General features: G+C 39.7%; 1 protein-coding gene across 7 annotated transcripts in view; it reads right to left on the bottom strand.

Moving 5' to 3' along the window:
* Window positions 1-24,683, bottom strand: part of TMEM117 (transmembrane protein 117) — a 213,616-nt gene that overhangs the window by 176,161 nt on the left and 12,772 nt on the right. For all 7 annotated transcript variants that reach the window (XM_032186931.1, XM_032186938.1, XM_032186945.1 and 4 more), the window contains one exon: window positions 5,224-5,356. In XM_032186931.1, the coding sequence (XP_032042822.1) occupies window positions 5,224-5,356 (133 nt within the window). The remainder of the gene's footprint in view (window positions 1-5,223; window positions 5,357-24,683) is intronic.

Here is a 24,683-nt window from a genome sequence, read left to right as displayed (position 1 = left end):
TCCATGCAACTGCAAGTTCAGTGCCCCGCAGAGCCTCCACCTTGGGTGCATTCATTGCCCCAGGTGAGTGGCTGGGTGCCAAGGCCTGCTGAAGGTCGGATAAACTCTGTCACAACGACTCACCCTGTCACAACAAAGTGACACTAAACTATCCCTGGCGGGCCAGGAGGCACTGGTTATATAGAGGAAATGCCCAGTTCCTGCCCTACATGGGGACTGGGGACAGAAGGGCCGGGTGGGACCCCAAGGGGCTGATTGTTAGCAATGGCTCCTCCACTGCCGCTTCCTCACAGCATGGCCACTCCTACTCACATGGCAACAGTCTACGAGCTCTGTGCCAGGCACCTGATGGGCCTTAATAAATCATTAGGACAATTCTAAGAAATCGAGCATGGATGGTGCTCACACAACAGCCACCTCCACAACAGAGGAGGTCTCCCCATGGCAGACCGAGGTGTTCAGCCAGCAGCCCATACAGATCAGGTGCTGTGACTGCCCTCTTCATAATGGGTATTGGATCCTAAGAATTTTTTTTTTCCTCTGATGCTGCAGCCATGGTGATGCCACATTAAAGTTGTATAGCCACTCCTCATTGGCACTTCACCTGGTCATGGTGTGCTACCACCACATCATACTCTTCAGCCTTGCCCAGCAGCATTGGCAGTGCTCCAGTTCAGCTTCCAAGCAAACTGGAACTCACCCCTGCCCCCCATTTTCAGAGTAGTGTGTAAAGAAAACATTATGGTTAAGTGACAGGAGCTGCTAGATACTTTTTGGGATGGAAGAACTGCAAAGCAGATGCTGGGTTCCATAAGAGAGCAGTCCCTATCTCCTTATTTTCTGTAACTAAGGGAAAAAGAAAAAAGAAAAAAGAAAAAAAGAAAAAAGAAAAAAGAAAAAGAAAAAAAAAAAAAAGGAAAAAGAAAAAAAAAAGAAGAAAAAAGAAAACAACAACAACAACTTCTGTTCAGTATATGCAGGCCTGTGTCAATGGAAATAACATTCAGAGTATGAACTGAGGTTTCAAAGCAGGCTCCCACAGATGTTGTAAGATGGATAAAGTATGGAGTAAGTAAGGAGGGATTTTTTTCAGCCATGTGAGGGCAAAAACAAGTGCTGAGCAAACAAATTGACATCAACTTTAGACATCCGATAGCCTGCTTGCTATGCCTTCTGGACATGTTGTGCAGAGGACTGTTGTGCAGATGAACCACAGCATTCCGACCTTGCACTTCTGTTCATCTGCACAAAACCTTTGCAAGACTTACAATGTGAAGAGCAGATCCTCAGGCCAACATGCGTCACGTCATGGCATACCAGCATCCCTCTCTCAGTGCACTATATCGCTGGGTAATATAGACATACACCCATTGAGAAGATGTAATCGGTAATGCCCTTCTCACTACTTCAAAGCCTTAAAATCCCAATTTACAGAGGAAATGAAATGGCCTCATTCCCACTGCACAGCGCAGCCTCTGGCATCATGTAAGATAATATTTCTTCTGATCCTCTGCAATTGGTTTTACTGTGCCTCTAGTATTAAAAGTATTCCAGAATAAATCTTTTCTCCTTATCTGAGCATAAAGCACTCCTTAAGGTTACTTTGGTTTACACAGAACAACTTTTTCTGCCTTAGTCTCATAGCAGCTTTGACAAGGCCTGCTACTCTATTCTGTGGGAATTGTGTTGGTATGTTCCCCAGATCTCTAAATCATTTGAATAATGGCTGAACCTTCCTACCTCCAGATTGTTTTCATATTTAGCCTCTCTCTTCCATATCTTTCTTGCTCAGAAGGACCAGTTAGACCAAATACCAAACACCTTGTTCCTGTGCCTCAACCCTGCTGTGCCTCAACCCCTTCAAGATGGTTACACAAACTTGCCAGTAATTTTGTCTTGCTGTTGGCATTTCATGCCTCTTGACTATTTAGGAATGGTTTGGTAAGTAATTAAAAACACACTTAACGAAAAAATCCCTTAACTACAATTACCTATCCTGAAATAGCACCTAAGAGACACAGACCTTGTAAAATGAGGCCTGACTGCAAATCCTTTTATCTTAACCCTTCCTTCAGCCCTGGGTTAAATTATCGTGCATAAAGCAGGCATCATTTCCTCCTTTCTGTCTCCACAGTCTGGTCTTCCAAAGCATCACAGTAGGCTTAACACAATCCTGACAGAGAAATTCTCTGTTAAAGACCTTGTTTTTCTTGGGTTCTGTGCCTGTCTAGGCTTCTGCTTACTATTTTCAGGGATGAGAAGGAATAAGAAATAATAGCTGCAGATCATTGTCGGACAGCTTTTCAAATATGTTTCCTCAACCAGATGTCGAGCTCTGACTAAAAGAGCAGTAACAAAGTACAGTGGGTCAATGCAATAAATGGTGAAAAAGAAATGTTGCTGAAAAAAAGAAGAGGCTTAAATTAAAAATGATGCATTATAATCCCTCACAAAAATTTCAGTTCAAATAGTTACACTTTCACCTAGAAAACAGCTGTATAATGTATATTCAAATACCAGCAACTCGTTCTGTTTTTACTTTTTCCCAGCAACTTACAGTCTGTGCCATTATCCTTTAAGGGATACATTCAGACCTCAACTTTGCCAAATTGAGACACATGTGAAGTGTCTTCAAAAATACTCATAAAAAAAAAAGATAAAAATCTTGGCAATGGCAAAATGTACCTTCTTAGAGATAGAAACATGATAGGACTTTAAAGCACTCCTGGCATCAGTTTATCAGCCTCTCAACAGGATATTGCTTCTGCTGCAGTCGCCCAGGCTGGCATGCACATGCAAGACATATGATTCTCCTATTGGTGAGCCACAGAGGAATTTTCATTGATGACATCAAATATGTGACATACGGGAACTTTTCAGAATCACTCTTGGCAGCACACAGGGCAAGGTGAACCAAAGACAGAACAAGGAGCAAACATATGTAAAAATAACTAACTTTTTTCTGCTCAGTCTTAGTAGACAGTATCTGTAAGTCTTCCACAAGCTTTGTATTGGAAAGATATGTATTCTGAGTGCCTGTGTTTCATAAGATCCCATGGGAATGAGGTCTACTTATCTCTACAAAGACTGTAACTATCATACAGGTGGACTCTGACCTTTCTCCTGGAAGCCAGTTCTTCTGATGCCAGTCATTTCAGTAAGGTTCTGTAGCAAAATACGTGTACAGAGGTGTTGTTTTGTACACAAGTACAAAACATGAAACAAATGGCTTTCACAAAGATTATATTTACTCAAGAGAAAGTAATCTACTCCTTAAAACATTGTATTAAGACAATGTGAAGTAGTTGGCTTTAATGATGTTTGCCTATTGTTGTAGAAATCCTCTTTTTGTAAGTATTACACATTGTTCTATCTTGGCTTTGAAATGGCTGATCCAATAGCTCTGTTTGTTAGGTTGATGTTTTAGGTTGTGCAGTTTGAAACTGACACTTTTTATTCATTATCTGCTTGCTGCCTTTTTGCTGCAATGCACACACAAACAGCCTTACCAAGCCTCCACACACTTCAGAAAGTCAGGGTGATTCCTGGAGCACGCCATGATCAGTTTCCCAAAATGATGGTAACAAACCTAGGGCTAGCATCAGTTCCAGGCACGGAGGGACCTGACTAGTAAGTGAGAGGATAGGTTGACTAACACCAGCTATTTTAGAAATATGCTGTGCCTATCTATTTCCATGAACGTGGACACTGATTGCCACGCAATCTCCTCAGTGCTGCTAATGGAAGTGTGTAACAGATAGGGGCAACAGGAATGTTGACAAGGACAAATGAACTCTGGTTGCCAGTCATGAGCCAGCTTTCAAAGCAGTTAATGTTTGCCTAATAGCCAGTTATAGCTTCTGAAGCTTTAGAAATACCAAATATAAATCTTAACATAATACCAATAAATCATATGACTATGTAAATAGGGAAGCCAGAAAGCTGTAATGCTCCCACGCTCCCTACTGCAGGGAGGATTATTCTGCCTATTATTAGGCACCTATTCATATTTACCACATCATTACCATGATCATTTCCCGGTCATTTCTTCTAAAATATTGGGTGATTCTGCTGTTTTACCCACCTTGCCTGAATCAATTTAGTCTTCATGACATATGATTAGCTCAGCTGCTCTGCACTTGGTTTCATTCAGTGACACTCAATCTATTCTCTACTCAGGGTTTGGTTTATGTCACATTGTTAAGATGACTTTATACGCTGCGTATTTTTGTTGACAGCCAAAGATTTGTAACATGCCACGCCAAGGTCCATTTAATAACACTTCATCAGGTTCTGTTGATATGCCTTTGATATTTTGCTAAAAACAAGTCGTTCTATTATTTGATATGGTTATTCAACTGAAATATACATCGAGTTTCTTATTTCTTGCTAAAAACTCTTCAGATGCTACCTTGCTTTTCATTTAAAAAAAAAAAAAATCAACTGTATTTTTTGTCCAATGATCTCATTTTGCCTGTATTAGATGAGTAATAATGTAGGTTTTCTCACAAAAATCAGCATCTGAAAATGGTTTTGTGCACAATAAGAGAAAGCAAGTTTTCTTAAACCATAAATTTCAGATTAAAAGTTCAGTTTAAAATAAGTCCAGACATAATAAGAAGATAGCTGTTCATCCCTCAACCAACAGTAACTTCACCCTGTTGGAGCATTTCATGGGAAGAAAACTAAATAAATACACATTTTTAAGAATCTTTTTAACAAACTGGATCAGCAAGTATTATTTTGCATAACCAAAATAGCACTGTACTGCACATGTAATGTTTGTGTTTTGAGTGTCTGATTCCTCAGGTGTGGATGTTTCAATTTCTTTTAGCTTTACCTCTGAATTTCCTTAGTATGGACAATAGTAGTGTTTATACTTTTAAACTACTCAGTCTTCACTTCAAATCAGATTTGCTGAGCTGTAACTTCAAATCAAAACAATTTGATATAATGTTTGTTAGTACCCTGAAGTAATAGTTGCTATCATTTGGCTAGGATCCCTCTTTTTGTAGCCAAGAGGATTAAAGTTTCGGTTCATTAACCAACTGAATTATTATTCTACCTAAATTCAGAAAACAGAAATAATAAAAAAGATGGGGAATACTACTATATTTACATTTTGGTAATCTCTTGATCATTCTAAAGTAGCATAATATGACAAGTTTCCAATGGAATATATCCTAGAGCAAAAAAGAGACAGAATAAAACTCTGCAACCTACCTCATATTCCCTTCCATAATGAGGAATAGGTTATAAATGTGAGAAAAAATGAAGAGGAAGAGGATAGTACTGAAGAACATTGTCATCCAAGACCCGTGGTCCTCTCGAAACATCTTCAGACGAAGCAACTGACCTGTCGTATGAATATTACAAGAAACCATATTTTAGTCAGTCAGTAAGCATATATATTTACATGATAACAAAAACAAAATAAAGTCCTAAACTGTATGTCTTGGTACATCCAATTATTTCACTTTGTGTGGGGAGGACAGATGTGGTATCAAGCAACCAAACCAGTCTTTTGCAGTTCAGCATGGACAGAGATTGTCCGTACAAAATTACAAGGTTGCTTCCCACAAACTGGTGACAAACTGATTGAGGTTCTGATTCTGCAATCAAAATCATTAAACTGATCCTCTGAAGGAGTTCACGTCAGGTCCTGTGGTACGTGTGCAAAATGTGGCTGTGGTTTCACATACACCACATGTAATTCTGCACGTTGATCAAGCAGCCTTTATTGTTTCTCTGCTCCAGCTATTAACATCTGTACCCACTGTGCTCTAATGCTGGCACAGCAAGCTGAGCAGCTATGCACAAGTGAACAAGAGTGGTGAACTAACCCATCTAGAAAAAGAATAATTACAATTTTTCCTCCTATTTATTAGGTCCACCAACCTGCTGACTTTGAGACTCAGTGAACAGTAGTGCTGAACATCTGTGTAGAATTGGGAGGGAGTGATGGACCTGAAGGACGGGGAGGGAATAAGCCACCCCATTTTCTAGAAACTGCTACATCCAAAAATTCTAAACCAAATACCACAGCAGGGAAAATCTCACAGAATAAGACCTGGAGGCAAGAGCCACATTTAGTGGCATTTGCAGTGTTCAGAGAAACAAGTGTATAAATTCAGAAGTACCTCAGGCTGTACAAATCCATTATTTGCTGCCAGACTCTTGAGCAGTAAAAACAGTCATTAGCTCTTTATGGTTGCCTGTCTCTTTCCACTGACTATAGACAGAGTCAGATCAACTATCATATGAGGTGATAGAGATCTCCTCTTATGTGCTGGTCTACATTGTGAAAAACATGAACATAGAACAGAAGTGGAGGATTCAGGACATTTGAGCTAATGAGAAAAAGAGATGTGCTTCTCTGAGCAGGTGACTGCAGGACCAAAGATGATTCTTGCTTAAGCCCAAAGTACACGTGAATAGATGGTTAGTAAGTATGTAAATAATCACCCTTCCTCACAACAAAACTGAGATAATACTGTGCAATCTCATTGCTCCCTGCTTTTCTGAGGTTATAAAGCTGCCATGTGTTCTTATCTGCCACCCATTTAATGGCAGCATCTGAAACCCTGAAAAAGTCTGAGCTTCTTGAAGTACATCAGGGGGCATAGACGCCAGTTCTACTGAAGTGTTCAGCTGGGGTCACCTCCCAAGTGATATACACCAGGCAAATGCCATCAGATTTAGAGTCAGATTTGAATTCTACCAGAGACATCTTGTTATGTTACATACAAATCATTTACCCTCTGCACTCAGGTCCTTGATCCACAAAATGGAAGATAATAATATTCTTTTTTTATGGTGTTGACTTTTGCTACATTATACCACAAGTCCCCAAAATGATTAAGTCCATAAGTGGTAACATAAATAAATAAATAAACAGCTAAACCACCAAGCAAACAAAAAAGTGTCGCAAATCAGAATAGAGCTTATAGCTATACTTACGATGTAATTATTATTCATTTCCTAGCCAGAAATGTTCACCAAATGTTGTCACTGCATCACAGAGAATTAAATGTTCCCTAGAGTATCTGAGCTGATTGTTTCTTATGGTAATGTTTCATCGTTTCACAAATGCAATGTTGCACATTTGTCAGAACAAGACTGTTTTTCTTGTCCTACCACAGAAGTCGTAATGCAGTACAACACTCTCCTCAGTCTTTGTAGTTTACACTTGGTTTTAACGGTTCCTACTGAGCAAGGGCTATGTATTTTCAGTAATTAATGACCTAAACAGAAGTCAGGGAGTAGTGGTGGAAAGGTCTAGAACAATTTTTTCAGTGCTTGACTCCCAGCAAGATCAACACCTAACATCCTAGCAGGGATTTCAAAACGGCTTTGTACCAACAGATATTATTTAACATGTTTAGCAGCAATATAGTTGCTATTATTTTTACTGATAAGGCAATATAAGAAAGGCCAATCAACTACCAAGCAGTTTTTTTAAACTAAAATTTACCAAGTGCTCAGTTATAATGCCTCACTTCAATATTGCAAAATAAGACCCTAGAGTCCTCATTTTTCCACCGCTCACACACAGAGAAAAATCTCAGTTCCTTATGCACATTTTTTTTGTATCCTATTTGTGCCTGGCAGAGAAGAACCTGGGAGTGATGGTTGATAGTCGGCTGAATATGAGCCAGCAGTGTGCTCAGGTGGCCAAGAAGGCCAACAGCATCCTGGCTTGCATAAGAAGCAGTGTGGCCAGCAGGGCTAGGGAAGTGATTGTCCCCCTGTACTCGGCTCTGGTGAGGCCGCACCTCGAGTACTGTGTTCAGTTTTGGGCCCCTCGCTACAAGAAGGACATCGAGGTGCTCGAGTGAGTCCAGAGAAGGGCAACCAAGCTGGTGAGGGGCCTGGAGAACAAGTCTTATGAGGAACGGCTGAGGGAGCTGGGCTTGTTCAGCCTGGAGAAAAGGAGGCTCTCTCGACAGGTACCTTAAAGGAGGCTGTAGCGTGGTGGGGGTTGGTCTGTTCTCCCATGTGCCCGGTGACAGGACAAGGGGGAATGGGCTGAAGTTGAGCCAGGGGAGGTTTAGGTTGGATGTTAGGAAGAACTTCTTTACCAAAAGGGTTGTTAGACATTGGAACAGGCTGCCCAGGGAAGTGGTGGAGTCACCATCCCTGGAGGTCTTTAAAAGACGTTTAGATGTAGAGCTTAGGGATATGGTTTAGTGGAGGACTTGTTAGTGTTAGGTCAGAGGTTGGACTCGATGATCTAGAGGTCTCTTTCAACCTAGAAATTCTGTGATCTATTTGCAATTACACACTGAATATGAAATCTAAAGGAAAAAAGAGAGAATGCAACATCAGTTTACTCATAACAGCATTTAAGAGAAGCTGAGAAAGATTACAGACCATTACAATTCAATTCCAATGTTAAAAATGTTACTGACTTATACATCATCTTTCTCTTCATCAGCTTAAAAAAGCCTTTCTTCTGTGAAATATTTGAAGTAAAAGCATGTCCCCTGACATATGTTATGTGCTTCCCTGACTTCATTAAGACAGCAAAGTCGAAGCCTGTCTAGAATCTGGTACTGTTTTAAATAGTTAGATGTAGGTGCTTTAATCATGTGATGTGATATACCTCTCTCTTCATTCTGCAGAGAATGCATTTTTCAAAGCATACTTGTATGTCTTGTCACTTGGAAAAAAAGCTCTGCTTACTCGCATCGCAGGTAATAGGAGAAACTTTTGTCACGTTTTCTTCAGGAACGTATTTTGCCTAGGCTAGTTTTCCTTTTCTATCTTGTGCTCTTACTTTTTTTCTCTCTGTCCTTTACTGTCCTAAATACATCAGTTTCTCACCTCTTTGTCCTGTCACCCATTAGCCTTTTCACCTGTCCAAACAATTTCATTTTACACAGTTTCCAGATCTTTACATCTGATCTTACTGCTCCTTTCCTCTTCTAAACCTCTCTCAGTCTCATCCATCCCTTTCCTAAAATAAAATAAAGGTATCTAACCAAGCTCTGCAGCAGGCAAGAGCAGCACAGGTGCACTGCCCAGTTCAGAAGGGCAGCAGTTCTGGCAGTGAAGGAGGGGCAAAAAAAGGAAGGTGCAAATACACACATATGTGACCCAGGCCCCTCCACTCTTCTCTGTCATGTTAGCAACAATGAAAGTCCCAAACCAAGCCAGACTGGATTTGCAGTAAGTCCCTTTCCCTGAAAAGCAAGTGGAGGCTGCTATGGTAATAGCAATTTGTCTTGACTGATTGAGAGGAGGGGCATAATGATGAAATGATCTCTCTCTTACAGTTTGACACTTGCTCCATGAAGAGCTGCCATTGCATATGGAATACTACTGAAACCTTGGATTAAAAACAGCACTTGTAAAACAGAGTGGTGATTTTAGAAGATCCTGATTAATGGAGAGAAACACCAGAGCCTGGAATCTAGACTTCTGTAAAAGAGATAATTACAGCAGCCCTAAAACAGGTAAGAGAAAGATTTATTACATATTCATCCCACTTGTATTCTCTACAGAAATATATATTTATTTATTTTACTTAGCTACTGCACACTGATTAGTATGTACACGCATAAATTTCATATTATTTAAAGTATCTTTTCATAAATATTGCCTCTGATAGGAAAATTCTTAAACATTATCTAACACTCTACTGTAGTTAATGTTTGCCATATGGGATTTCATTAACCCCCAAGTAAGTACATGAACATCATTTTTAATGAAAGAAATAGTAGCTTAATCGCAATACAGATTGAGTCATTAGGAAGAAAGGAACTGGCTATCAGTACAATGTACTGATCCCACTGCATACAAATACAGCCCTGTATTACTTATTGTCCCCAGTGTATTCTTTTTATGTAATGAGCTAAAAGGGTACACTTTGAGAAATACATAACAGAAGTAGATTGATATGTGAATAGGCAGAAGTGTGGAAAACCTACACAGGGTAACCATATAAAATTCTTAGAATAATCCAAACAAAACAGCTGCTGTAAAATAAGGACATTTACTGTAAAGACTAGCAAGCAAAAAGGAGCAAGGGACAAAGAGAAAGTGGATAAGGAACGAAATTACATAAAATAAGCTGTTAATTCAGCTTAATCTTTACATCAGGACAAATTAATCTCTCATTACGACCTTGTTACAAATGTAAAAAAAAATAAAAATAAACAGACATGATGTGGAAGAATGGTTCCTAGGATATACTTATTCATATCGAAGTAAATACTTTAAAAATAAACAAACTCATTAAACATAATGGAACTTTGGAAGTACAAGTTAAACGCCATATAAATGATTAATAGTGGTAAACTGTGAGCTGCAATTAGCTGTATACATAGATCAGATTCTCTTCAGTGATACAGTGCTTCTTAGCTCCAAAAGGAGTTTCATCAAAATGTTATTTTTTAATCAAACATGTTCATCTATCTACTTCAAGACTTTGGAGGCCGTATCACAGGTACAAGGAGAACAGAGGGAAGTAGAGACTTCATGATTTAGGACACGGCAACAAACCAGGAAGGAAATCAGCTCATCAGTCACGGACAGCATAGTGAGCCACAGTAAGTCAACTTATATTCAGATCAGGTCTTACATCTTCTATAATCAAAAGCATTAAGAAATATGACTTCTTCTAGAAAGAGAAACTCTCTGGACTTTCTGTTACAGCTTGCAGATGCTGCTAGGGGAAAATGACAGAGGAGCTTGTAGATAGTTATTGTTAGAGAGTCACAGATCTAAGACATATCACTTTCAGGTCCAGGAAATGAGATAACCCTATAGACAGATAGAAAAACTGAGTCTATAGGTCACTGTTCTAAAATTAAAACTTTTCTAGCAACCTTATATCCATAGCCCATAAGACAGTTGGATTCATTACATTGCTTCTTACAGGAGCGACATACAATTCCTACCCATGACTTTAGTACACTTCCTTGTCTTAATTATGGGTGCTGGAGCTCACAAACTTCAACTCTTTCTTGGGCATATGACTAATATTTTAATATCGAGCCCTTCATCAAATCAAAGATACTCCTTTAATTTTGGATGACCCATCATGCGATTGATCTTTCTGCCCATTGAGTGTTCCTGGCTATCTCCACCAACAGCTGAAATGGTTTAGCTGGAAACTTAACCACAAAAATGTGCATTTTTAGCTTTGAAAGCCCAATCCTACTTTCATCAAAGTCTGATAAAAAAAAAAAAAGTCACTGCTGAAATCATTACAGTACATATGCTCATCTACTGGACATCAGTGTAGCTCCAGTATTCTCAGGACATGGCAGGGTATGCTGATTATGTCTACTCAGGTGCACTGAAACTGGGTCTTGATTGTAGAGAAGCCTTCAAATTCTGATGGACAACCACTAGTTCTTGTCCTGTTCTTCTCCTGCTATTTATGTTGCCTCAGAAAAAGGTTTGATTTCTTTCTGAACCTCTTTGATGGTATCCAACCTGTTTGATAGGTTGTAAGGCATTCACACCAATTGCAATGCACGGTGTTCAAAAATCCAGTATCAGTTATGGCTTCTCAGCTCTGCTATAATACAATGAATAAGTAAGAGACAGTGAGAACCTTTTAGAAAATCCAAATATAAACCCCAAGATTCATTGGATTCACGGAAAACGCCTACAGAGCTTCACAGGAAATCCAAAGAATATGGGAAACCAACATAGGCAAATGCAAACACGTTTTCTAATGTGACTCTGAGCTCCAAATGCATCTTACCAAGCTGTGCAGTTCCAGCACCTCCAGATACATAACTAACTCCATATAACCCATCCCAGAGTGAAGTCTAGTAAACTGAAGGTAACAAAGGGGACAGGGGATTTATTAGTTCCAGTCTGTAACTGCCTTAGAGCAGTCACAGGGCTACACATCCAGGCTTCATCCAGACTACTTAGAGCAAAGTGGAGCAGGTGGCAGAACTGGCTGCCTCCTTCCATTCAGACCTACCTACAGTCCTTGTCCAGGAACCTGATGGGATCAGGAATCCCTGGCATTACAACTGCCTCATGCAGCTATGTCCTTGTTGTTTGTAGCCAGTTCAGAGCTTATTTATACTGACAACACAAATGGAATGGACTGTTACTGCCTTCACTCATAGCTATCCAAAAGGAAGGCGCGGAGAGATGGGAAACACAATGTAATTCAAAGCACACATGGTGTCTAGCCAGGATGATTTTAGGAAAAAACAATTTCCCTATACATATTAAAATTCCTTTTAACGGAATACATTGTAAAGCAAATGTTACCTAACTATATTGTACCTATTACAGTGACTATATTTTAAACAATTTACAAAGTCATCTCATAAATTTTAGTTGAAGAAAAAAATGTATACAAAGTTTGATATTCACAAACGCTGTGGAAAATCATGTAGGGAAACAGTCCAGGCATCCCAGATTAAAGTACAGTGTTTCAATAATTAACAAAATACATTTAGAGAGCAAACATTTCCCACCTGTAAAATACACTGGGAGGTGAACATATGGCTTTCTATCTTTCTGCAAAGTCATTTGACTGCTTTCATTGCTGAGCTTCTAGAGAAATCACTTTTCATCTTCACTTTATTCAGTACAGTGTGAACTAACTTTTTGTAAGTTCATTGGGTAAATGTGCAAAGCTCAATAATGCAATCTCTATTTAGCAGGTCATCACTGCAGCTCTTGTTATATTCTGACCTATGCCTGTGAACACACCTGTGGAAGTCATTTTGTGTTAAGGAATACCTGTCTTCCTATCAAACGTTGTTGTGGATTCTGAGCTATAAATGACTGTTTTATGACTGTCAAACAAGCTCCAGCTTGGGCAAACCTTACAGATTAACATCTCTTTCATTGTTTGGAGCGAGGTTCTTGGCACATTTTTGTTTAAAATCTGTTGGTCTCTTTTTCCCCTTCAGGCACACTCTATGGAAAGACGATGAACAGCACATGCATTTTCATTTGCAACATCAATTCTAAGCTGGAGTGGTACTGTTATTTGCTGATTCTGGTTTGCTTTTTCATTCTGTTGGTGGGATTTCTAGGCAACATACTTGCCCTGCGACATTATGTGTGCTGCAGGAAGACGTGGACTACTAACAGCATATTTCTGTTTAATTTGGCACTGTGTGACTTCACTTGGATTCTCATGGCACCTTTTTCAGTATACTATAGTCTCCAGAGGCCAGATGACTATTCCAGTCAAACGTTTTATCACATCATAAGACTATTTTTTAGTATTAATATCTACGGAAGTGTCTGCTTCCTGACATTCATCAGTTTTGACAGATACGTAGGTGCTGTCCATCCTATCAGTTCATTAACGTGGTGGGACAAAGGAAAGGCCACGTCTTGTACTATTGCTGTATGGATCTTCATAGTCACTGCATCGGTGCCAGAGATCTTTTACACAATTGAAATGGGAAGACATGACATCCCAAGTAACGAGGATAGCACTGGAGGACCTTTACAATTTGCCATGCCATTTGTACTCTCCAAGATTGTCTTGAGATTCCTAATTCCAGTCACAGTCATCTTTACATGCTATATGTTGACTCTCAAAGCATTGCTACAACTCAGTAAACGCCAGCAGAGAAGGAACAGAATCATTAGGCCTTTTTTATTGATTTCAGCTGCTATGATTTTATTTGCTGTTTGTTTCACACCTTATCATGTCATGATGATGGTGACACTAATTTACAAAATAACTTGTCAAGCACCCTGTGGAAGCACAAATATGTTGTTTGCTGTTTATCAGATCACAGAGATCATCTGCAGCATCAGTAGCTGCCTCGACCCAATCATTTTTACATTAGCAAATAAGACATTCTATCAAAGAATGAAAGATATAAACTGTCATCCCAAACGCCAGTGCTGCTGTTGTCTGACACAAAAGGTAAGGGACATCATTCTGTCCCCAAGAACGGTGACTTAAATGTCAATCTACAAAGACACGCATCTCTTCCTACCCATTTGGCTTTGTACCATTAGAACAGTTTAAAATTTCATCTCCTGTATAGCACAGCGATCTCCTGAGTAAGCAAGAATAGACAGCAATGCAGGGTAAAACCTGACATGCAAATCAACTAGAAAAGAAACATTAGCAACTCCTGGCTTTCCAGAACTGGCATTTTAAATATCATTGTCATAAATACACCTTAATTTATTGTGACATAGCACTTCTTCCCTGTACATACATGTGATATGGAATGAACAATGAATAAAAGCTCTAAGTAGCTACCTTAGTTCTTGGCCAGAAAAATGTCAAGCACATTGTGTTGGGGAATTTTCTTATAGCTTCTATTAATTATTTTTCATATGTTCAGAAGTGCTGTTGTGGTTGGACTGTGCAATTAATAAGAATCATGATGCTAACAGCTGAACTTCTTGAGCATTTGTAGAAAGGCTTTCTGTAAGTATCTAATTTTAATTCTATAAGTCCTTATAGAGTGCACTAGAGTTCCTCTGGCACTGCCAGTGGAACCTCATTAACCTGGATAAATTCAGCAGATTTCCAAAAACAAACAAACAAAATAATAAGGTAACATCCCTAAGGATAGTCAGAGCCATAGTGAGTCTGACCTAAAGCAAACAAACACCAGGTTGTTTGGCAGGAAACTCTGAACTCATCAAAAGGGAGAAGCATGCCAAGGAGAAGTTCTGAAATACAAAGGGGGCTGAGCTGCAAGAAGAATAAGAGACACTGCCCTCTTATAGAGAGTGTTTTTTGTCTTGTTCACTTAGGCTCTTAGCATCAGTTTCAGGGCAGCCTAAGGTAATCAGTCTAGAGCAGACTTTTTTTTATAGCCATTGAAGAACATCCATCTGTCTTCAGCAGTCATTAAATATGTGCTCTCCCAACATACATGGGCAAAGTCATGCTTCGTATTCAACCACCTGCTTTCTTGCCAAGAAATACCTTAATTATAAAAGCCTATATATTACTAAGCTCATTAACTATACTTTCAGAAATTAATGACACAGTACTTTTTAATATACTTTTTCCAGTATACTATTTTTTTTTATTCCCCGAGTTTTAATATGATTTTGTTCTCACATTGCTATGTAAAAATAATTCTACTCTCCATTGGCATTAAATCTCACTTGTTGAATGTTTCGATTGTGTTGAGTATATATTCATGTATACATGTATATGTATATAAAATACTTAGAACATTGTTTTTTTCTAATTTTTTTCAACTGTGATTGAAATATCTGTGATATCAGGTCCTGATAATCTGCAACGCTTCAGATAGATTTGGATGTATATAAATGAGGATCTCATAGCAAAATTGCCTGTCTATATTCTGTTCAGTGGAGTTACACGCTCACCTCATTGTAAATTCTGCTTTTATTCATTTGATGTCTTCTTAATCCTTAGTTTTCTCATATTTTAAAGGAAGAATACTTTGTTTTATGCATGAGTTGTCTTTTGTAAACATGGCAGGGTTATTAGCAGTGCACTAACTTCCTTAAGAGAGTTTGTTAAGCTCTGAATGGGCACACATCGGCAGTTATCTGCTCTAGTGTATGCTCACATCGCAAATTGATACAGAAACAATGTCACTGTCATTTAGTGGCAGCGGTGCTCTCAGCATGAGAAGGGATAGGACAGGAGAGATAAGTGTGAAGCTCTGCAATAAATGAGTTTATTGCTCCCACTGGATTGCACCACCAAGTTTGTAAACAGTGAGCTATTTCCAAAACCAAACACTTGCTATTTTTATCTTCTAAGCTATCTTTAAAGCTACAGATACACTGTCTCTTTCTCACTTCAGTATCGCTTTTCATCAAGTTAATTTGCCTGTAAAATTCAATGTGAAATCAAAATATGTTTTTCTGCACACAAAGTCAAACATAAAAGCTTAATGCAGTTCTCATTGCTTACTATGTAGATGGTAATGTTACTATTACATTATTAAGCTACTACCATTAGAAAGGTCTTCTGTTGTTAAAGAAGAAATAAGCATTCAACTCAGAAGAAATTGTGAAAAACGTGATCAAAGTAATTTCTTGATTTTGGAAATATAGATATAGATATATATTTCCTCTTAGAATTGCAGCCTTTATAACACCTTTGATTGCAACCTGTGGTCACAAGTCCCCAAAGTTGGCAAGAATAAAATCAAAAATTTCAATCAAAGACTGGATTGAAAACCTGCAGCAAGCTCAACAATAGAAAAGCATCGCAGATGACCCTTCCACAACTCACATGCAATGCCTTTTGCAAGCAGCATTAACATGGTTCACTCAGATTCTCAAGCAAAGTCATGTTTTTCACTGCCTGCGTTTCAGTGTATAAAAATGAAAAACTTGTTTTAGGAAATGCTTTAAAGTCTATGTGACAGTCTGACTCAAAATGTTTTCTGTGAGATAAGGAGAAATTTCATTCTGGTCAGGTAATCAGAACATAAGATACATTTAACTGAAGGAGAATGACCTTTATAGTCTCTGTGTGACAGAACTATGCAGAATACAGATAAAAAGATGCAAAAGGAGGCAAAATGAGCTGCTTTCTGCTGTCTGTCAGCATCACCCTACCAAAGAGCTGCATGGTCCAGGGCACACGTGATGGAGCGATGCCAGAAATGGCCATCATGGTCCTGAGGGAATATTAAGGAGCGCTGTAAGTGCTGTGCCCAATGACCAGTAAAGGACAGGGGAAGCAAAGAGGCAGGGAGCTCTTTTTCCAGGCAAGAATCCTGATCTCAGCCAACTCAAAATATAAAAATTGCCATGAAATAGCATCTATCAAGATGATACAGATTTCTGCTGCATATCTTTTGATCCTCCCTGACTTCCAAGGATTTCAGCAAGAGATACAGGCAGCATGGATGGTAGCCCTGCTCTATATGCTTCGCTGGGTAAAAGCAGTAGAAAACTGGAGACTCCTCTTGTTTACTGTATAAGGCAGGTGGCCCAGGTCCTCAGCCCACAGTTCTGGGTTCATCTGCAGAACAAGGGACACACTGTTTGGATACTGAAATGCTTTGAAAAAACACTTTCTGCTTTTCTCCTTTTTGTATTCCACAGACAGAAGATTATGGGATAAATTGTATTAAAAAAATAAATCCTCCTCTCCATGTCTGTTTCTGTAGCTGGATGGAATGGCCCACAAACCTATAAAAGCTCACCAGTTTTCTATCAAGAAAGCCATCAATAACAAGGTGCTCACAGACACAAGAGAACGTGGGGAAGGAAAAGCAAACAAACCACCTTATACCCCGAAAAAATTATTCCCAGACAACCCCAAATAATGAAGAACAGGAGAGGAAAAAAATGAAGACATCCAAATAAATAAATAAATAAATAAATAAATAAGCTATCTGTGTCACAGTGCCTCTGTTGCCTGTTCTCCCATCTCAAGCATCTTCTACAACATGCCTTGTACTGGGTTGAGTCTGTAGGCACAATCTAGTATTTAAAGATCATCTTTAGGACACAAAATCCTTACAAAAAAATCATTCACTCTTTTCCCTCTGCTGTTCAGATAGCAGTTCCTTATGATAATTAGCTGTGAATACTCCCTGGTAGCTGACAAGGCTTCTAGACATTGTTTGCCTGCTCATAAGAGATGCTATAATCAATTAAACACACTTTTAAAAAGTGTTTTTGTTCAACCAGGCTGAACTAATGTTAATGTTCTCCTTACTGAAATCAAAGGTTTTCTACAAAGTAAGAATTAAAAGGCACAAAGCATCTGTTCATATTTACTTGGTCTTATTTTTGTTTGGAAATAAAAGCTCCTAAAATGTTTTATTATAATATTCTGCAGATAGTTTGACATACACATATAAAATCAAATAAGATTATTCCATTTTCCTACAATAAGTGAACAATAAACTGCCAAAGTCAACATCTTCTATGATGACAAATATGTTGCAGTACTGGTTCCTCACAGACCACTGTTTGGATTAAATCTCATGCCATGGTATCTAATTAAATGCCCAGCTGTTCTAATGAGTTTGAACACACCAGTTAACATGGTAATAATTTATTAGCCTACAAAACTGACTGCCAGGTATGGGTAGCTTTCACGTACCACTTCTAGATTCTGAGATACTACAGTGAGGGACAACTTTAGAAGGTACTAGATGAATACAAAATGGCCCACGGCCCAAAAGGTTTGAGTACTTATGTATGTGATCAACTGAGGTCAGAGAAACAACTTCCTTATATATTACTGTAAAACTCACCATTGTTTTGCAAGCAAACAATGTCAAAACAGAGAGCTCTAAGCTGAAGATGTAAATAGACCTACAGATGTCCCAAAGGTGCTTTAAGGTAAGCCATCTTTATGCATTCACCATACTGCACTTGCCCATTCGATACTTGCATCTCACACACAAACCACCTGAAATTTTCACATATTAAGATACAAGCTTTCCTTTTTAAAATAACAGTGTTAAAATGCTCCTAAGCTTTTGGGTTTCACTTCAGGATACATAAACCAATGTACTCTGATACCAAAGTTTTTCTTTTCCACGCCTCAGAAGCATTGCACTTGGAAAAGGGCCATGACAAACACTACAACAAGGCCGATAACATACTTCACCTTTGTTCACTGCTTTCACACATGGAAGTCAATGTTCTTTAGACAAAAGAAAAAAAAATATCACCACACCGATTCTACTGCTGAAGAAACCAAGGCAGAGGCAGGTAGTGCAACCAAGTCCATCCAACCACCTCAGAGGGAAATGGGGTGGTTCCACTGTCCTAGGAAAATGTCCCAGCCTCCCAAGTCTCCCAATGCTGTCCACAAACCACACACTGGGCTCGTGCTTCCCCCCCACCTGTGGCTGGGCCTGTGCCCCGCACCTCTGCATGAGTCACGCCACCTCCTCCACAGCCACCCCTACACCTGACACAGGCAGTCAAAGCCCAGCTGTGAGGGCATGTGCCAACAGCCTGTAGAGAATTACTGCTCGGATATGCTCTCTCCCTTCTTTTTCACATGGTTCAGTGTGGACGGGGCTTTCTCCAACTGAGGAAGGTGAGCCTTAGTCAGGGAGGACTGCAGTTCTCAGCTTTCACACTCTAAAGTAAAAGCAGCCTGATGCCACAAAACATACACAGTCAAGGTCTCAGCTACTGACCTGGCCAGCAGAGCGATGCCTTCACACAGCACTTCACACAGCCAAGACATCTCCGTCAGGTTTCTGGCGGAGCCTGTCTTAAATTTTGGTGGTCACAGGGACCTGGTGTGAACTAGAAACTGCAGGTGAAGCAAATGCTGGTGAAATGCATTTTCAGGAGGTGTCGCCTAGATGAGCGGACAGTGAGGTGGACTGATAACTGGCTGGATGGCAGGGCTCAGAGGTCTGTGCTCAGTGGTACAGTCTGTTTGGAGGCCTGTACCTAGCGGTGTCCTGCAGGGCTCTGTACTGGGTCCAGTGTTGTTCAACTTATTCATCACAACCTGGATGATGAAACAGAACACATCGTCAGCAAGTTTGCTGATGACACAAAGCTGGGAGGGGTGGCTGATACCCAAGAGGGCTGTGCTGCCACTCAGAGGGACCTCCACAGGCTGGAGGGTTGGGCCGAGAGGAACCTCATCAAGTTCAATTTGGTAAGTGCAGGGTCCTGTACCTAGGGAGGAATAACCCCAAGCACCAGTACAGGCTGGGGGCTGACCTGCTGGACAGCAGCTCTGCATAGGGACCTGGGAGTCCTGGTAGACAACAGGCTGACCATGAGCCAGCAGTGTGCCCTTGTGGCCAAGAAGGCCAACAGTACCCTGGACTGCATTCAGAGGAATGTTGCCAGCAGGTCAAGGGAGGTGATCCTCCCCCTCTGCTCAGCCCTGGTGAGGCCACACCTGGAGCATTGTGTCCAGTTCTGGGCTCCCCAGTACAAGAGGGACATGGGGCTACTGGACTGAGTCCAGAGGAGGGCTACAAAGATGATGAGAGGACTGGAGCACCTGTCATACGAGGACAGGCTGAGAGAACTGGGCCTGCTTAGCCTGAAAAAGAGAAAAACTGTGGGGAGACCTCATCAATGTCTGTAAATATCTGAGGGGAGGGTGTCAAGAGGACAGAGCCAGTCTCTTTTCAGTTGTGCCCAGCGACAGGACAAGAGGCAACAGGCACAAACTGAAGCCCAGGAAGTTCCATCTGAATATGGGGGGACACTTCTGTACTGTGAGGGTGACAGAGCACTGGAACAGGTTGCCCAGAGAGGTTGTGGAGTCTCCTCCTCTGGAGATATCCCACCTGGATGCCATCCCATGGGATGCCATCCCATGCCATATCTCCTTCTCTGGAAATATCCCACCTGGATGCCATCCTGCGCAATGTGCTCTGGGTGATCCTGCTTGGCAGGGGGGTTGGACTAGATGAGTGTGCAGGCAGGCTTAATTCTGCATTTTTCTGCATCTGTCAATTTCCATTACACAGATTTTAAATGTAATTTTAATTAGAGACTTAACTCTTCCTGTCATCATTACATCAGCCTTAAACAATTGTGCTGATGCAGTTAAAAGAAAAACTAAAAAAATAGATATTGATTTCCTATCATGTTTTAGAACAATTTTCAGTAGGAGAGCAGCTGAAAATCCTGCCATGGCAAAACAAAATGCTAACATGTTTATTTGTGAGGTGTAGATTTTTTAACTTTACTTGACTGTATCCCAAGTTATAAAATGATCATGAAAAAAAATCTCTATTTAGATGTCCTAAATACTGCATATTTGTAATGCATAACAAAAAGTTGGTTAGAGGGTATATAAGGATGAATTATGTTATTACACTCCTTATTCTTTATGATTTTTTAGCATTTTTAAGCAGCTGCTTTTTTAACTTTAAATTACATAAAAGTAATTCCATGATCTTCCTCCTTTTTCTCATTATAGAGTTCCAATACATTTCATCACCTTTTTGTAGTACCTACTAGAAACTACAGTTCTCTTCTCTGAATTTACTGGAACTCAAATTTCACTATAAGTAACAGAAGCATTACAGTATTTATATCCCATATAATGCTGATGCTGAACTCTGAAGGGCAGGACTGTAATCTCTGTTTCTCAATACCACTTTAGTGACAGTCTGCAATGACTTGTCAAAATAAATAGTTCATTTTTTAAAAAACTGTTTGTTCTTTTCTCCTGACACTGCACTGAAAGTGATTCACAAGCTTATTTTTAACAAAAACAACAAAAAATAGATTTGCTTACAACCTATCTACCATGCAGTCCTTTCAAAAAGAAACATTTGTAAAGCATTTTAGTCAGAAAACAAAGCAGATTTTGTCCTTGCCCATCAAGGAGCAGCCATAGGTTTACAAAGAGTCATTGTGGTAAATTGTCCAAATTGCAGTATTGTGTCAAAGCAAATTACAAACCTGACTGTGCTGTTACATGCAATTTAATATGTTTATATGTAAATAGCTTAATATGTTTACATAATAGTAAGTATGCACAATAAATATTTAGCCTGATTTGAATAAGGAACATCCCTTTCTTTCAAACACACCAAGTTGAGGTTGACAGAAGGCAACCACCACACAACTAACTCTGAACTGAAACTCAAGAGAGGTTTGACAATGAGCTTTGCCACTAGTTTTCTACAGGACTAAGGCAAGCCATGCTGTCTCTGGGACTCACTGGCAGGAATGTAAGGTCCAGAATGAACATGCATACTGAGCTGTCAAGGACTGGCAGAGATCAAGAGAGAAAAAAGATTTACATTTTCTTGAGTCAAAAAGTTCGGTCAGACACAGGAGATGGCACATGTTCTAATAAAAAGAAATTGTGTCTTGAAGGTTGAGAAACAATGCTCATTTTAATTAAAAAGAAAACAACAACAACAAGAAAAGAAGCTAGACTCTCTCCTGGCCAACAACAAGGAGAGAACAAAGTACATTATTTTTTGGCCAGACCCCCACAGCAGACTCATGAAAGATGAGCTCCCTGCTCAAAGTTCTTTCTCTCTGAGGCATAAAGTATGCAGAAGAGAAAAAAAAGAAACCGTGATCAGAGACAGCTTTCTGATATAATCTCTATATGTTCAGATTAAGCATGTGTTTTGCTTTGTTTCTCGTCTTCAATAAATATTTGCAATTATGCTGTCTGTTTTGGACACTGGGAATAAATATCACAGTTCACAAGCAGGCACCCCAGAGGTTACACAGTGTGTTTGCATTTCAGATGCACAAGGCAAGCAGAGAATTGATGTTGTAGGACTGAGAGGTTGTATATTCCAGTGACAATCAAGAAGGCTGTCTAGCTTACTATGAAAGACTGAGGAATTCACTTAGATTTGAGCATTTTCAGATTCAGAGAAAACTATTATTTCATAAGCTATACATTTCTCAACTAGCATCTGCATATGTGTCCAGAGAGACACATCTGAACACCAAAAGGGACTTCGCCAGTTAGTCAAGTCCTAGCTCAATATTAGTGTGTGCTGCAAGCACAAAACCAGTGAATTGGGTATGTTTTCACTGGTTAAAGCATTTGTAAGACCTATTTCAACTGTGGGATGAAGTTTCCAGATATTGATTTATTTATTTTTTTCAGAAAAAGGTCAAGTTCTCTACTTTAATAAAACAGGATTATGTTTGGAGAAGTAAAAAGAGGAACTGTAATTATACCTTCTTTTAACTACCTGCAAATTGGACTTCCTGTTTTTGACAAAGCAATCCAATGAATATCAGAGACTAAGTGCTCCATGCAGATAGCTTCCATTAATGCACCCAACAAAACTTCTGCAATTACATCACTGTAAGCATTGCTCATTAATTCCAGTTTGCCGATCTAGATATAGCACATCATTTGTGTGTATTATGTGGGAACACTCTGTGATACTGTCCAAAAAGGAATATTAACAGCATAGAAACGGAAAGAGTAGAAATCTGCAATATCAGCGAAACCACCAGATACATTTCAACTAGCAGCATCTTTGGAAAAATTGAATTTTAAATAATTTGATACTATGTTATTTGCAAAACTAAGCAACCATGGCAAATAGTGTATTGACAAATTTATTGAGTAAACATATCTTTCCTGGAAATAAATTGAATGGAGAAACTGTTACCAATCAGTGAAATTCTGAACAAAATAACAACTTTGTAGCAAATTTCATCTGGAGCTCAATCAGAGCTAATGAACCCAAATTTTCATTACCAAAAGAAAGCTAAAGAGTGGGTAGGTTCCACAGCAGAGCACATGGAAATACAATTTTATGTCATGCGCATAGAAAGCTGGTACGCCAGCAGTTTGGGCCAGAGAGAAGTGGTTATTGAAAAATGTGATGTTTTTTTCCAAATATATGCTTTCCCTATTCAGGTTTGTTTTAAAATAGATTTCCAATTTAATCGTTAATATATTATACAGAAACACTCATTATTCTTCTACCATATTTAAGTTTCCTAATTTCAAGAAACTGTTTACCTGACTGTCATATTCACCCAATACCACTAGAAGGTGCTCCTCTGTTGAAAGATAATTACTTCTGTCTGAATCGCTTCTCACAGCCAATTTTCCTCTGATAGCTGCGGTTCTGGCCAGGTGTTTACACAGGCTGTAATTGCAACAACCACCCCTGTTCTGCAACAGCAGGACCTCGTGTGTCATAGCCATTAACGCAGCATGGGAACAGCAGATATGCTGTCACCCATTTGCTTCCCCCTTGAGTATCCCGGCTGAGCAGGACTCCAGGGAGTTTTGCTGGAAGGTAAGGTGGGGAAATTGTGGTGGATCTGGCACCTTGCGAAGAGCCGCAGTTTCTCTGAGGTTAGGAAAAACTCATTCCTGGAGTACCTTAGAACAGAACGCATTCGTTCCTGGAGAGACACGTGGCTGAAGGCAAGAGGGTCCAACATTTTAAAAGAGGGCAACCATACAAACAGAAGCATATAATCTGCACCACTTCCACATCAACAGCTTCAAGACACCATACTGTACCTGGAAATAAGTCATGTTTCATAGGCAGCACTCTGTGAGCCTCAGCTGAGTTAAGATTAAGTTTGCTAGGGATCTGATAACCAGAAAGGCATTCTGACTACCCCGAGTGCATACAGACTGTCTCTGCAAGCTCCTCACAAATACAATAAAGAACTGAAATAATTGCCGTTCTTCTAATAAAAAGCTTCAGCCTTCATTCTATTTGAAGAGTTAAATTTTCTGTTATGTGCTGTTGGGTAAGACTTTGGTGAGAAAAGGGAAAGAAAAGGGAAATAAGGAAGGACCGACTGGCTAAGGCAAGATTCTGGCTCTTTCAGGTGTGAAATTTGGAAAAAGTCTTCAAGTGACCATTATGGAATTCAAATATTTTGGTGTACTTTGAGAGCCTGTCTTTCATCAGCTTTTTTACCTTGGACAATATCCACTAGAAAGCCCGTTTTCACTGAAAGATGGCAAAGGAAAAAAGTGTCCATAGAATTCAAGGAGTGAATCTTTAAGCCATCTTTAAGGTCTGCCCCAGGGAGAAGGTTGCTGCCGGTGAGGACACATGTACTTGGGCTTTCATAAGCTTCGGTATCACAAGGGAAGCAAACACGGTGCTCCTCAACTGGAGCACTTTGCAGAGGCTGTTGCAAGAGGCAAACTAAGCTTAGAAGCTACACAAATAGGGTTTGGTTCACCAGACAGGTCTGAGTGATCAAAACTGAAATAATTAGAGGAGAAAGGTGCTGGTAAGCTGTTCAGGAAGAAAGCCTGTTCCCTCCACCTCTATATGTTAATATGGCAAACATTCCCAGGG

The sequence above is a fragment of the Aythya fuligula genome, chromosome 1 (assembly GCF_009819795.1).
Source record: "Aythya fuligula isolate bAytFul2 chromosome 1, bAytFul2.pri, whole genome shotgun sequence".
In the NCBI taxonomy this organism is placed as follows: Eukaryota; Metazoa; Chordata; class Aves; order Anseriformes; family Anatidae; genus Aythya; species Aythya fuligula.
The sequence above is the reverse complement of the archived record's forward strand: the minus strand, read 5'-3'. Positions and strand labels throughout refer to the sequence as shown.